This window comes from Aptenodytes forsteri, unplaced genomic scaffold (assembly GCF_000699145.1).
Source record: "Aptenodytes forsteri isolate BGI_AS27 unplaced genomic scaffold, ASM69914v1 Scaffold201, whole genome shotgun sequence".
NCBI classification, from domain to species: Eukaryota; Metazoa; Chordata; class Aves; order Sphenisciformes; family Spheniscidae; genus Aptenodytes; species Aptenodytes forsteri.
Window position 1 is genome coordinate 1,601,938 of NW_008796209.1, and position 11,478 is coordinate 1,613,415.

At 47.7% G+C, this 11,478-nt stretch overlaps 1 protein-coding gene across 1 annotated transcript in view; it reads left to right on the top strand.

Annotated features, from left to right (window-relative positions):
- Positions 1 to 10,714, top strand: part of FAM219A (family with sequence similarity 219 member A) — a 52,660-nt gene extending 41,946 nt beyond the window's left edge. The window contains exons 4-6 of the mRNA XM_009288259.2: positions 1,640 to 1,720; positions 2,095 to 2,149; positions 3,354 to 10,714. Of these exons, the coding sequence (XP_009286534.1) occupies positions 1,640 to 1,720; positions 2,095 to 2,149; positions 3,354 to 3,512 (295 nt within the window). The 3' untranslated portion in view covers positions 3,513 to 10,714. The remainder of the gene's footprint in view (positions 1 to 1,639; positions 1,721 to 2,094; positions 2,150 to 3,353) is intronic.
- Positions 10,715 to 11,478: the final 764 nt, after the last annotated feature.

Genomic DNA, 11,478 nt, shown 5'->3' on the forward strand with positions numbered 1-11,478 from the left:
GTTGGACTTGATGATCTTAAGGGTCTTTTCCAACCTAAACGATTCTGTGATTCTGTGACTTGAAAACTGGAGAGCAAGAATGGAAGTCAGTATTTCTGATACCCGTATGGGCAAGCCGCTGCTGCCAGATCACAGCTTCAGTTCCAGACTTCTTTTCTTCTTGACTTCCTTCCTACATGCTTCAGGAGCAGAAGGACCATCCCAGTGCTATGAGAAGGTGTATTGAATTTTGCAAGTGGATCCCATTTTCTCCAGTGCCCTGGTGCAGCAGGTTGGAAATTCTGCATCAGTTTTAAAATTAATTTCTTTAATCTTGCATTTCAGTGAACACAGTAAGAAAATACAACTAGTCATGAACCTATATATCTGCTTTGTGATAATATTTGATATATTTTACTCTTCCTGAGCCTGCCCATCTTCAGTGCCTGGCAGGCCTTTGTATTGCTAAAATTGTAATGGTTTCCTGAAATTTTCTGATCAGAAGCAGAAAAACATTTCAGGTAGGTAGAGAGCAGTTGGAGCATGGATGAGATGGATTATCATCTTTAGGTTTATATTTCCCAAACTCTTAGTGAAGCATCATTGCGCAGACGTGTAGATGAGGCGCTTAGGGACATGGTTTAGTGGGCATGGTGGCGTTGGGTGATTATCATCTTTAGGTTTATATTTCCCAAACACTTAGTGAAGCATCATTGCGCATCACTGTGTGTTGTTAAAGACCAGTTCTTCATTTCGGAGAAAACCTGAGTTAACCCACTGAACGAGGAGGTTTTCATCACTCTTACAGTTCCCACCTGCTGAACATAGAATCTTATTCCATTTGCTCAGTTTTGTTGATCTTATTTTAAATATGAACCAAAGTCTTTGTGCAGTTTTGTGGATGAAAGAACTCTGTTGTGAACTAGGTACCATTGTATTAATGCATTTTCCTTATCCTAGAAGCTCTGAAGCCTGTATTCCATTTCACAAACTCTCTCAGGCAATTAAAGGTGCAAAGTCATCGTCAGCCTTTGTAACACTTCTGATGAAGTGAAAGTTATTATAAAATAATGGGATTCAAAAAAGTGCTAGTCTGACTGGGCTCTTACGCTGCACCCACCAGCTCATATTTCTCATATTACTAAATTTAGGACTGAGACCTCAGAAGTGTTGGGGGGGGCGGGTGCTGGGTAGGGACTCAGGCAGAAAGACCACATCCCTGATTTCCAATAGTAGAATAGTAGGAGCACTGAGCCTCTGCCTTTCCCTAGCCCCCTTCTCCTATTTACATATTGCTAGTGTCATGTGCTCATTGCTAGGAAAAAAAAGCAACACAAAAATGAGCAATCTGATAGGACAAGCAGTGCTAGCCAAACAGGTTCACCAGAATGAAGCACGGAGTGTCCCAATGTTTTTTTCTTCCAGGGAGGAGCATGTTCCCAAGGCATGTCCAGCTTTCATCTCTGTGAAGCTGCTCTAAGCTACCCAGAGACACAGTTTGCTTCCTCTGAATTGCACCCACTTAAACATCTTCACTGATAAGGGAGGGCTTGCAAGGAATTGAAACGGGGAAAACCTAACTATCTTATAGCTTTGCCCTAGACTAGGTGTGGTACTGAGCTTTACTGTGTGGATAATGGACAACATTTAATTATTTCAGGCTCGTCGTTCCCAATAAGGGCTATTCGTCATTAGACCAGAGTCCAGATGAAAAGCCACTGGTAGCCCTGGATACGGACAGGTATGCAAAGTGTTAATAAGATGATACACATTATGGTGCAAGCGAGTTTTCAAGCCAGACTGCAGCACTGAAGCTAACTCCTGCTGAAACCGCTCTTGCAGGCCGCTCGCACTCTTCCTTGCTGTGCCCGTTGGCATATGCCATAACTGTGGTTACTGCTCTGTGTGTGTAAACAAGTAGGAAGAGACATGAGTAAAGAGCACTATGATGGAAAGATCTGAGGGTCACAGATGAAAATTGCTCTCCAGGCTCCCTTGATGTAACTTCTCTGTCCTTCAAGGACAGCTTCACAGCATGAGAGAGATAGGGCTAACCAGGAAATACAGGTCTCTCTAACTGTTTCCTTCTTTGCTATATCTTGTCTTTCCCTGCAGTGATGATGACTTTGACATGTCCAGATATTCCTCCTCGGGATACTCATCAGCTGAGGTGAGTTACACTCTCTCCTGCCAACCTTGCCATGAATGCTAATAGTAGAGCAGCCAAAAATGGCTTAGAGTGGCCTTGTATTGCCAGAAATGGCTACACAATGAATTCACTAGTGGTATAGACTCTGTGAGTCTGGAAGGGGCCATGGCAGAAACTGTGTCATGTTTCTTTCTTCCCTGGTGATCCAGTTGGCTCCATCCCTGCACTGCTATGGCACAGAGATCTGCCCGTCGGCTGTTTTCACAGCTACCTTTGGCTTCACTCAAGCTTTTCCCAGTTCTGCTTAGTCCTGCAGTGTTGGCCCTTGTGGTGCAAAAGCATCGACTTGTCTGTCATGCCAGCTCAGCAATCGTATGCTTGCCAAGGACACAAATAAAGGATCTGAGGGTGTGCTGTGATTTCCAGTTCTTGGGGCAGTCAGGGTCACCCAGTGCGTGTTTACTTGAAGCAGGCAGAAATTCTTGGGAGGACTTGCAGATATGAACTCTAGCCCTTTCAAAGAGAAAAGGCAGGAAGCTCAGGCTTGTTAATCCCTCTTCATTGTTTCTGAATATATTCCCAAGCTTTCTCTTGAATTAGTTGCTCAGCCTCTGGCTACTGCTTCTGCAGGATCTGATTTTACACCCAGGGTGCTGAGCAGCCATTCTGCACACAAGCTGCTGGGACCCCTTCCCCCTTGTGTCCCTTCCTTGGGCAAAATACGTCTGAAGCACAGAGAAACAGCCAAGAGCAGGGACCAGATCAAATGATCTGGGCCGTCTCTGGGTCCTGATGAAGTTGTTCACCCAGATATTGTTGGACAGCACTTGAGTCTGAGATTACGAAAAGCCAAGAGGCTTTACCACCTTTCAACTGCTATAGTGTACCCGAGACTGAGAGGAGGGACTGCCCAGATGTCAGTTGGTTTATTAACATTATTATTACGGTACTTTAAATGAGGGCTTGTCTTCATGGAAAGATTATTCCAGAATAAAATAGTGTAATGACTTGCTACTCTGGAATATCTCACTCCAGATATTCCTATTCTGGAAGAAGCTAGAACAGAAGACAGCCCTCACCTGTGGTCAAAAACTGGGACTCTTTCATTGGTGGGGCAGCTGCTAATGATCGGGAAATATATTCCAGAATAAGGGACCTCCTTCATCTTCCGACCATCAGAAGTAAGAAGTCTCAAGTGTTTGACTGTTTGTCTCTTTGTCTGTAGCAGATCAACCAAGACTTGAACATCCAGCTGCTAAAGGATGGGTACCGGTTAGATGAGATCCCAGATGACGAGGACCTCGACCTAATCCCCCCTAAATCGGTCAACCCTACCTGCATGTGTTGCCAAGCCACCTCCTCCACCGCCTGTCACATCCAGTAGTGAGGCCGGCAGGCTGTGATCAGTGCTTTCCACTATAACTGTAAAACTTAACAGCCATTGCTTCCTCCTATGGTAGGACGTGCACCTCTTTGTGTTCATGGAGCCAGGAGAAACCAAAAAATTCATTTTATGATTGGTTGATAAGTTATTTTAAACTATGGTTAAACAAAAGAGAAGTTGCTCAAAGTGCCAGGCAGTGCCTGGCAGAACTGACTGGTCTGGAGAGCGAATTCTAAGCAGTCCACAGATACCTCCTTGGTTTGTGTAGGCACTGGGGATGTTTTGTAAGGTGTCTACTCCAAAACGGGTAGGGTCAGACGGGGCTGCAGGTCATCCAGCCCACCGAAACCAATCCATCTGCGAGATCAGGGGTGAGTCTGAGGTGTCAGGGAGTTTTACCAGTGAGAGGAGGTCAGTTCTTAATTCATTCTCTAAACCTGTTTCATTTGCATAACCAAAATGATACTGTAACTGGGGCACAGGAATGGGAACGGAGCAGGGCATCCTTTCTTAGGGCAAGGCTTGCCAGGACTAGCATGACACAATTCATTCACTTGCGAAGAGGACAAATAAGTGGCATTTCACTGTGAGTCAGTACTAGCTAGAGCTGTCGAGTCACGTATCCAATGCAATCTACCCTTAGCTCCACATTAAATTATCACCAAACACATCAGATTCGATCTGCAATCCATCCATGCTCTTCAGGGATTCAGTCCTTGCCCAAGAATACCGTACTCCTGAGTTCAGTCCAATCACATGTACTGACTTCAGCCTATACTTAATTCCTGTGAGACCCATCTGCTTCCAGAAATCTTAAACTTTGTTCAACTAAGAAAAAATGAGTCCTGCACAAGACAGGACTAGAGCTGTACAGTCTGAAGGTCAGTGCTGGAAAAGCTAGTTGAAGAAAGCACATTTTTATAGTGCTCGACTCTTGGTATTCTCTTGACACTGCGTCTCTTGGTGTCTGTGGGAGAGATCTGTTGACGCTGAAGGCATCTGTGTGGTGGTGTCAGACTTTAGGGGAGTTTTTAGCAACAGCAGGATTATGAACAGCTTCAGCTGAAAAAAACGCATGAGAGGAAACTACGGTTTATCCCATCTCTGCCCACTTGTGAACCAGGCTTGGTCTGTGTTAGAGCTGTCCCATGTCAGGAGCAATTGTCTTTATTTGGTGCTGGAATAGTCAGGAAACCTGGCGTTACATTAGGTTGCTGGACTGAATTGCCAGTTGACCAGCAGGTTGGTTTGAATGCAAAATCATTTCTGGAATTAGGAAACGTGTCCTCTCCCTGGCCGGTCTTACACTGCTGGCTTCAGCATGTGCGGGGCTCAGGCGAGGGTTGGGCTGGTATTTTTCTCGGTGTTGAAATCTTTTGCCACAGGCACAACTGTGTGTTTTCCTGCCCTGCCAGGAGGAAGGACCGCCTGCCTTGGGTCATTACTTGCTTTATAGCCTGGGGAAGGGAAAAAGCAAGGGCAATTCTGAGCTTCCCATCAGAATTCTTGAGTCACAAGGCAGAGCCTGAGCTCCACCCCGACAGACAGATCCCCCATCTTCATGAAGTGAGCTGAGTCTTTAAGAAGTCCTCTTCATGATTAGGAGGAGAGTTATTTAACATCCTGGGGTTTCACTCTGTGCAGTGCAAAGCATGATACCATCCACAGCATGAGCAAAAGAGCAGGCACACAAGATTCCTGGGCTTTATTATTCACTAGCTGGTATGGGCAGCTGTTAAAGCTATGTTTGCCCCCCCTCCTTAAAACAGCACACTGCCACCCTGGCTGATGTCCAGGTAACCATCCCAAAGGCCATAGAAAGAGGACTGAGTGGTGCTGTTTACTGAGCACCCCTGCCTCCTTGTGCAGAAGTGCTGGTTAACTTGCCAGCTCCTCTAGGAAGAGTGTTCCTCAAGTGAATTCCTCTCCCTTTCTCACCACCTGGTAATGCTGGGGGGGAATATTTCCAAAACGTTTCTGAAGAAGCACAAAGCATCAGGTCTCCAATTCTTGCTTCTTCCTTCGTGTGCCTGCTTTCCTCTCCAGTGCTAGCTCAGGTTGAAGTTAGCAAGTTGTCTGGAGGTGGGGGAAGGGCTCTAACAACACTGTGTAGAGAGAAAAGATAAAAGGGAAAAACATTCCTTAAGGAGTCTTTTTTTTTAATGGGGAACGTAGTCAAAACCTAACAGAATCACCGTGGTCAAACCAAATCCTATAGGACATGACTGAGTCTCTTTAAATCTTCACTCTTCTAAAGAGGGACTTTGCAGTTCAGCATTGATACCATGCAACATCTTCATCGCATTTATCCTTCTGGGTCAGTCTCTGTGCCTTCCAGCCGGGCTGCACATGCTTAGCCTTTCCCACAGCCCTTGCTCAGGAGCTCGGGGCATTTCAGTGTGCCTGCTAGAGCAACAAGCCATCCTTTAACATGGATCAGCTGTGGAGGACTGCAGGTCCCACAGGTCTCGTCATGCTGCCATCATGTTCAGTCTAAGACAGAACGAGGCTTGCTGACACTGTATCTCCCAGGGTTAACACCTCTCCTGTGAAGGACAGACCTTCCCTGAAAACCACTGCCCCATGGCACCACGACCAAGTCCTTTTATTGCCCCTATTGCTGGTTTTTGCCTGCCATGTGCCCTGAGGCATTTTGCAACCCTGCCACCCTGCAGCTGTCCACAGCCCTTTGCATTGTGTGATGTGCATCTGCTTCTAGCACAACCCTTTAGGGAGGGAGGGAGATGAATTTAAATGTTACACCCAGTGCTTCTTCCAAGTACAGATCAAAGCACAGGCCAAGTGTTTTTCCCTGCACACAGAAGGAGTTGGTTGCACAAATAGCTGGTTTGGCCTGACAGTACAGGACCATAAAATGGCAATTTTTTGGCTTCTCCTCTCTATGCTTTGTGTTCATATATTTTATTAGGGGAATAAAGTAGAAAGGGTGGGGAAAAGTAGTTACCTGTGTAGGGTCGTTATCAGGAAGGCTGAATAGATTAAGGCAATGCATATGTGGCTATCATAGAAAACTGAACACTAACCCTTCTGAACCGCAGCCCCTTAAGCAGGTTATGACCACGGGGCACGTTTGTTGGCACGTATGTCCACATATGGAATATGGTGGACAGCCCATCAGTATGTGTTAAGCACAGATTGGGCTGGCTCCCCCTATCTGGTCTCATGTTCAGACCTTTGCTTCAGCCAGAAGGTTTTCCTTGTGCCCTCATTGGAGGTTACACTGTGGTGACTTCCCGGGAAGGTGTATAGATACATGGCTGTTCTGGCACTGCTCTCTTTAGACCAGTCTCTGCCACCATGGCCTAGAGAAGGCAAAAGCAAAAAGCATGGACCCTGACTCTGTCGCAGCATTATAAAGCCCTAAAATCTGCAGAGCTGCTGGGCACTCTCCTAAATGCAGGTTGCATGCAAGAAAGCAAATAGTTCCTTATTCCAGTCTTTGCACCAAACCAGATGGTCTTCTCAGGCCCCATTTTCAGTCCAAAGTTGTACAGAATACCAAGGGGAATACCATGAAGTATGAAAGGCTGCATTGCTATCCATCTAAATTACCATGCAAATAGGATTTAAGGATATTGATGCTGGCGCCTCCACAAAGGAATTTGCATTTGATGCCTCCTAAAGCCAGAATGGCTTTTTATTAGGATTTTATATAATTTTAGTCACCAAATTACCTGAGTTTAAGCAAGTCCTTTCCTTTTAACAGATGTTAATTTTGCCCTTAAATGTGAGCTGGCTTTGAAGTCCAGGGTCTCGGCACTCAACTCTGTCTCTCCAGTCTGCAAACTCCCCATTTCCACATGTCTCTGTGAGGAGGAGCGTCCTCCTAGTGTTGAGGAAGGTCTTTAGATAACACGGTCTAGTCTGCTTTTCTGGTGGTTGTATATAATAAACTTTGGCTGAAAGGAGGCTGATGTCCAGGCAACCATCCCAAAGGCTCATTCAATGTCTTATCAGACAGTGATAAGTGATCCCTTGGAAGAGCCACTGGATCATATCTGACGTTGCTGCATGTCTACCCCCAACACGTGCACTTGGCCTTGCGACTGCAAAAGCAGGCAACCAAGCCTGCTGCATGGACTTTGAAAGGAACTTCAGGATGCTCCCCCATGGACAGGATGGACTCAGCTGCTTCTGGTTTGTCTCTCCAGCTCCTTTCCCAAAAGGAGGCACACGCTCTGCTCAGCTGTGTGCTGGCTGACACATTGGTCTGTGATCCTGAGCAGAATCCTTTCCTCTCCATGCAGAGTCTGTGTCCTTGGGCTGGCCTGCAAGCTGAACAACGGCATGTAGGAGGCTTGAAAAGTACAGCGCCCTGTATGTGACTCCACAGAAACATGAAGATGCTTTTGAAGAAAGGAAGGACCCAGCTGGGCACCAGATGGAATGACAGGAAAAGGAAAACAAGCAGTAACTAGAGAGGTTGCCAAGCGCTGTCTTGGCCTAGGGCAGATCCCAGTTGTCCGAGTTAATCTATCTCAGTACAGTGCTGATACCAGCAGGGAGCAAAGCTCGCTTTCAGATGCACACCCCAGAAATACCATGTCCCCAAGCTGGCACCGCAGCCAAATACTACTGTGGAAAGTCTGCTGGACTTAGAGCACAGAAAGGAGATCTGGGGTCCCTTGCTGCTGTTGGCATGTGGTACACATTTGCTTTAACCTCAGGCAAGTCACATCCCCTCTTGATGTCCAATCCCTTCTGCAGCACAGGGGAGAAACCTGCCTTCCCAAGATGCTGCCACCACCCTGCATAGATGTTGCCAAGTGTGTGGCAGGCACCATTGATAGGATAGCTCTGTAAGCAAGATGCAGAAGCATGCTGTAGAAATTTTATGCATATTTTCAAAGTACTACTCTGCTTTCCCTCTGTTTACCAGCTTCTGATATTGCTTGCATGTGCCAGAAGGCTGCAGGGTGGAGGTTAGTAGAAAGATTAAACAGCTTTGGGGGAAGATATTTAGCAAGGATGCGTTTCCCAGTTATTTGGCAGCTGGCTCTTGCAGAACTGGCTTCTCAATCTGCATGCTGCCACAGGGAACATGTAAGAAGATTTGGTGGCCCAACAGCACCATCCACTGCTAGTAGAGTTAAGGAACTTAGAGGAGTGCAGCTGGCATAGTGAGTGCTGATGGGAGGGAAGAAGGCATTGAAGGGCTCATCTAGGATATTCCCACAGCAGTTTCGTGCTCTGACTTTCAGCATCCATATCATGATTTGACGGTATAAACTGGCACTTTCGCCTAGATGCTTCCTTTACTTTTCCGTTCGCCTTCAAGCTCACATGGGGTATGGCCACTCTTACCTAGAATGAAGTAGGCTTTGTCACTTGGCTGCTGCTTGGCTCAGCAAGCACAGGCTACATGTGCCACCATGAATATACCCTGGCTTTGACCTCTACCACTCTTCAGAGCTGACTCTTTGCATCACCCTCCTATTTCTACTCCTCATATCTAAAAGAAACATCTGCACAGATGGGCAGTGCCACAGGGCAAGCTGGACTAGGTTGAGCCTAAGAGGAAGGCATGGGAACGTCTTTATTTTAAGGTGCTTTTCACCTCTAGGAGGACATTGCATCCTTGTCACTTCCTTTCAAGGCTTTCCTGTGAGAGGGATTGCTCCAAACCTTGAACCGCATCTCATCAGACACACCTGTCTGTCTTACAAAGCCACACAAGCCCTGCAGCAGAAGGGCCAGCAATTTAGCATAGAGGAAGAGGTTGTGACCTGGGATTACCTACAGAATATTAATGCAGGTTTCTCACAGGGACTGGCATCTGTATTTTAACTCCCTGTATTATGCAGTTGAGCTGCTGCATCGCTTCCAAAAAATTACAGCTACATCCCCTCCTTTGCCTCCCTTGACATTGGTGGCAATCCCAGGATCACAGCAGCTAAATGCTGCCTGGCTCAGCACTGCTTTGACAGCTTGCTGGGGAGGCAAAGGTTGGGGACTAATCGAGATTACAAGGAGCAGAGCACTGTGGCCATGCAACCGGGCAGCAAGCCATGTCACAGAGCAGCACGGACACTGACAGGACAGGTTGCAGCTTTCCCTGATGCCTGTGGAGAACAGCTGTTCCCATTGCTTCCCAGACACACTTGCCACTGGTGGTAGCTCCGAGCCTTGTTGTGCCTGGTCTGTGGAGCCATTTCCATAGTAACAAATGGTGATACAGGTGGTGGGATTGCATCAGTGAGTGGAAAGTACAAAAGAAGCCTCATTAAAATGTCTCAGACGTGTCACTGGAAACCAGCACAGCAGGCACCAGGAAAAGAAAAGGCCATGGAAAGGCCGTGCTGAAATAAGTCCCATTACCTGGCGAGATGTTTGCCCTCCCGGAGTAGCATTTCCCCCCTAGTTGCCCATCCAGCTGCCCCAGGTGAGCTCACTGGGAAGCACTGCTGTCCACCAAGGCTGCCTTCTTGCTTCTGTACCCCAAAAAAGGTGCAACTCCATTTGTTACCCACTTTCCTGGAGCCCACATCATTTGGGAGACACGAAGTTTGTTGGGAGATGTAATACAGATCCACAGAGAGAGCTGGAAAACTTGGACAAGCTCTCTTCACAACAGCCCTTCTGGTTTTTATCACCTTCATCTCCATCCCCAGCTCACAGATTTCTTTGCTCGGTTTCTTTGCACAGAAAAGCTGTGGTAGCAGCTGTGTTTGGCTTGTAGCTGCCTCTGTCCTGAGACAAACCCAAGGCAAACATCAGACCAGCTGGAGATCCAACAACCATGATGGTGGGTAAGCCAGAGAGCAGGCTGGGATTTCTCTTCACCCATCTGAAGGCTGTGGTGCTGAGGGATCGCCAGGCTAGTGTAAAACCTTGGTGTGATCCAGCAAGCCAAGCTGGCCGCCTCCACCCTCCCGGTCTCAGTGCTGCAGGAGGTCTGGGACCCAAGCGCCAGGTCCCAGGCCTGCCAGCCCATGTGTTCCTGGTACGGGCTGGAGACCTGCAGCAGAGGCGCGGGTGGGATGCCTGGCGGCTGTGCTCTTGCTGCGCTGGAGCAGGGCGCTGTAAGACACGCTGGTAGGACTGTAGTCCTGCAGGGAGAAAGACTCTTGCAGAGGATGAAGTCTTTGCAGGGGAGAAAATTCAGAAAGTGTGGGGGGGTTCCCCCCTTTTGCACATTTTTAACCATTTTTACTCCTTCCTTCAATAACCTCCTTCCAGAGGTTATTGAACCTTCAGTTTAATCAAGGAAATGAGCCACTGTTAAATAGCTTCCTGAAGGGTCTGAAAGCAGGCACTACTTGCATGCAGATCTGGTCTGTGCCTAACATGCGACTTCCAGACCTCATTGTACGTCCTGTAGCTGAGTCACCCCGTGCGCTGTGTGGAGACTGGGGTGGGAAAGTCGGCGCTGGCCATCATGCCAAACAGCCACGGCTTCCCAGACTGAAGAAGAATCGGACCAGGAAGTGGGGGAAGGAGCAGCGACAGTAGAAAGATAGCTAGTTGTCACAGGTAATCTTCAGTATCCGTGTCCAGTGGTTAGTCCTAGAATTGCAAGCCTTGTTATATTGCACACATCCTCCTTCAACTCCTCTTTTCTCAAAGCAGCCATCGCCTTTCCTCCCCGCCACCCCATGCACTAGTGATGAGCATCAGAGGCAGTTGCACCAAAGTGACTCTCAGCCCAGTTCTGCATCCCCTTCTCCCACTCAAACCCAAGGCAGCCCGGACAGTTGTTGGCCATCACAAGTCTAGTAACTCCACTTGGGTTTCTTTCCTCGTGTACCGTAGCTTCCTCTGCACACACTCTAGCAGCACAGTACAGGAGGCTCTGACTGTGTCCCAAGAAGCTTCTTTGCCCCCTGGCAGCACCTTGCAGACATGCACCTTACTGGGAATGTACTGGGTCGATGCTGGTGAGATGTGGCGCTGCCAGTCTTGTGTAGGTGGCAGCTGATGGGGATCCACAGGGGGAAGCTGGCAG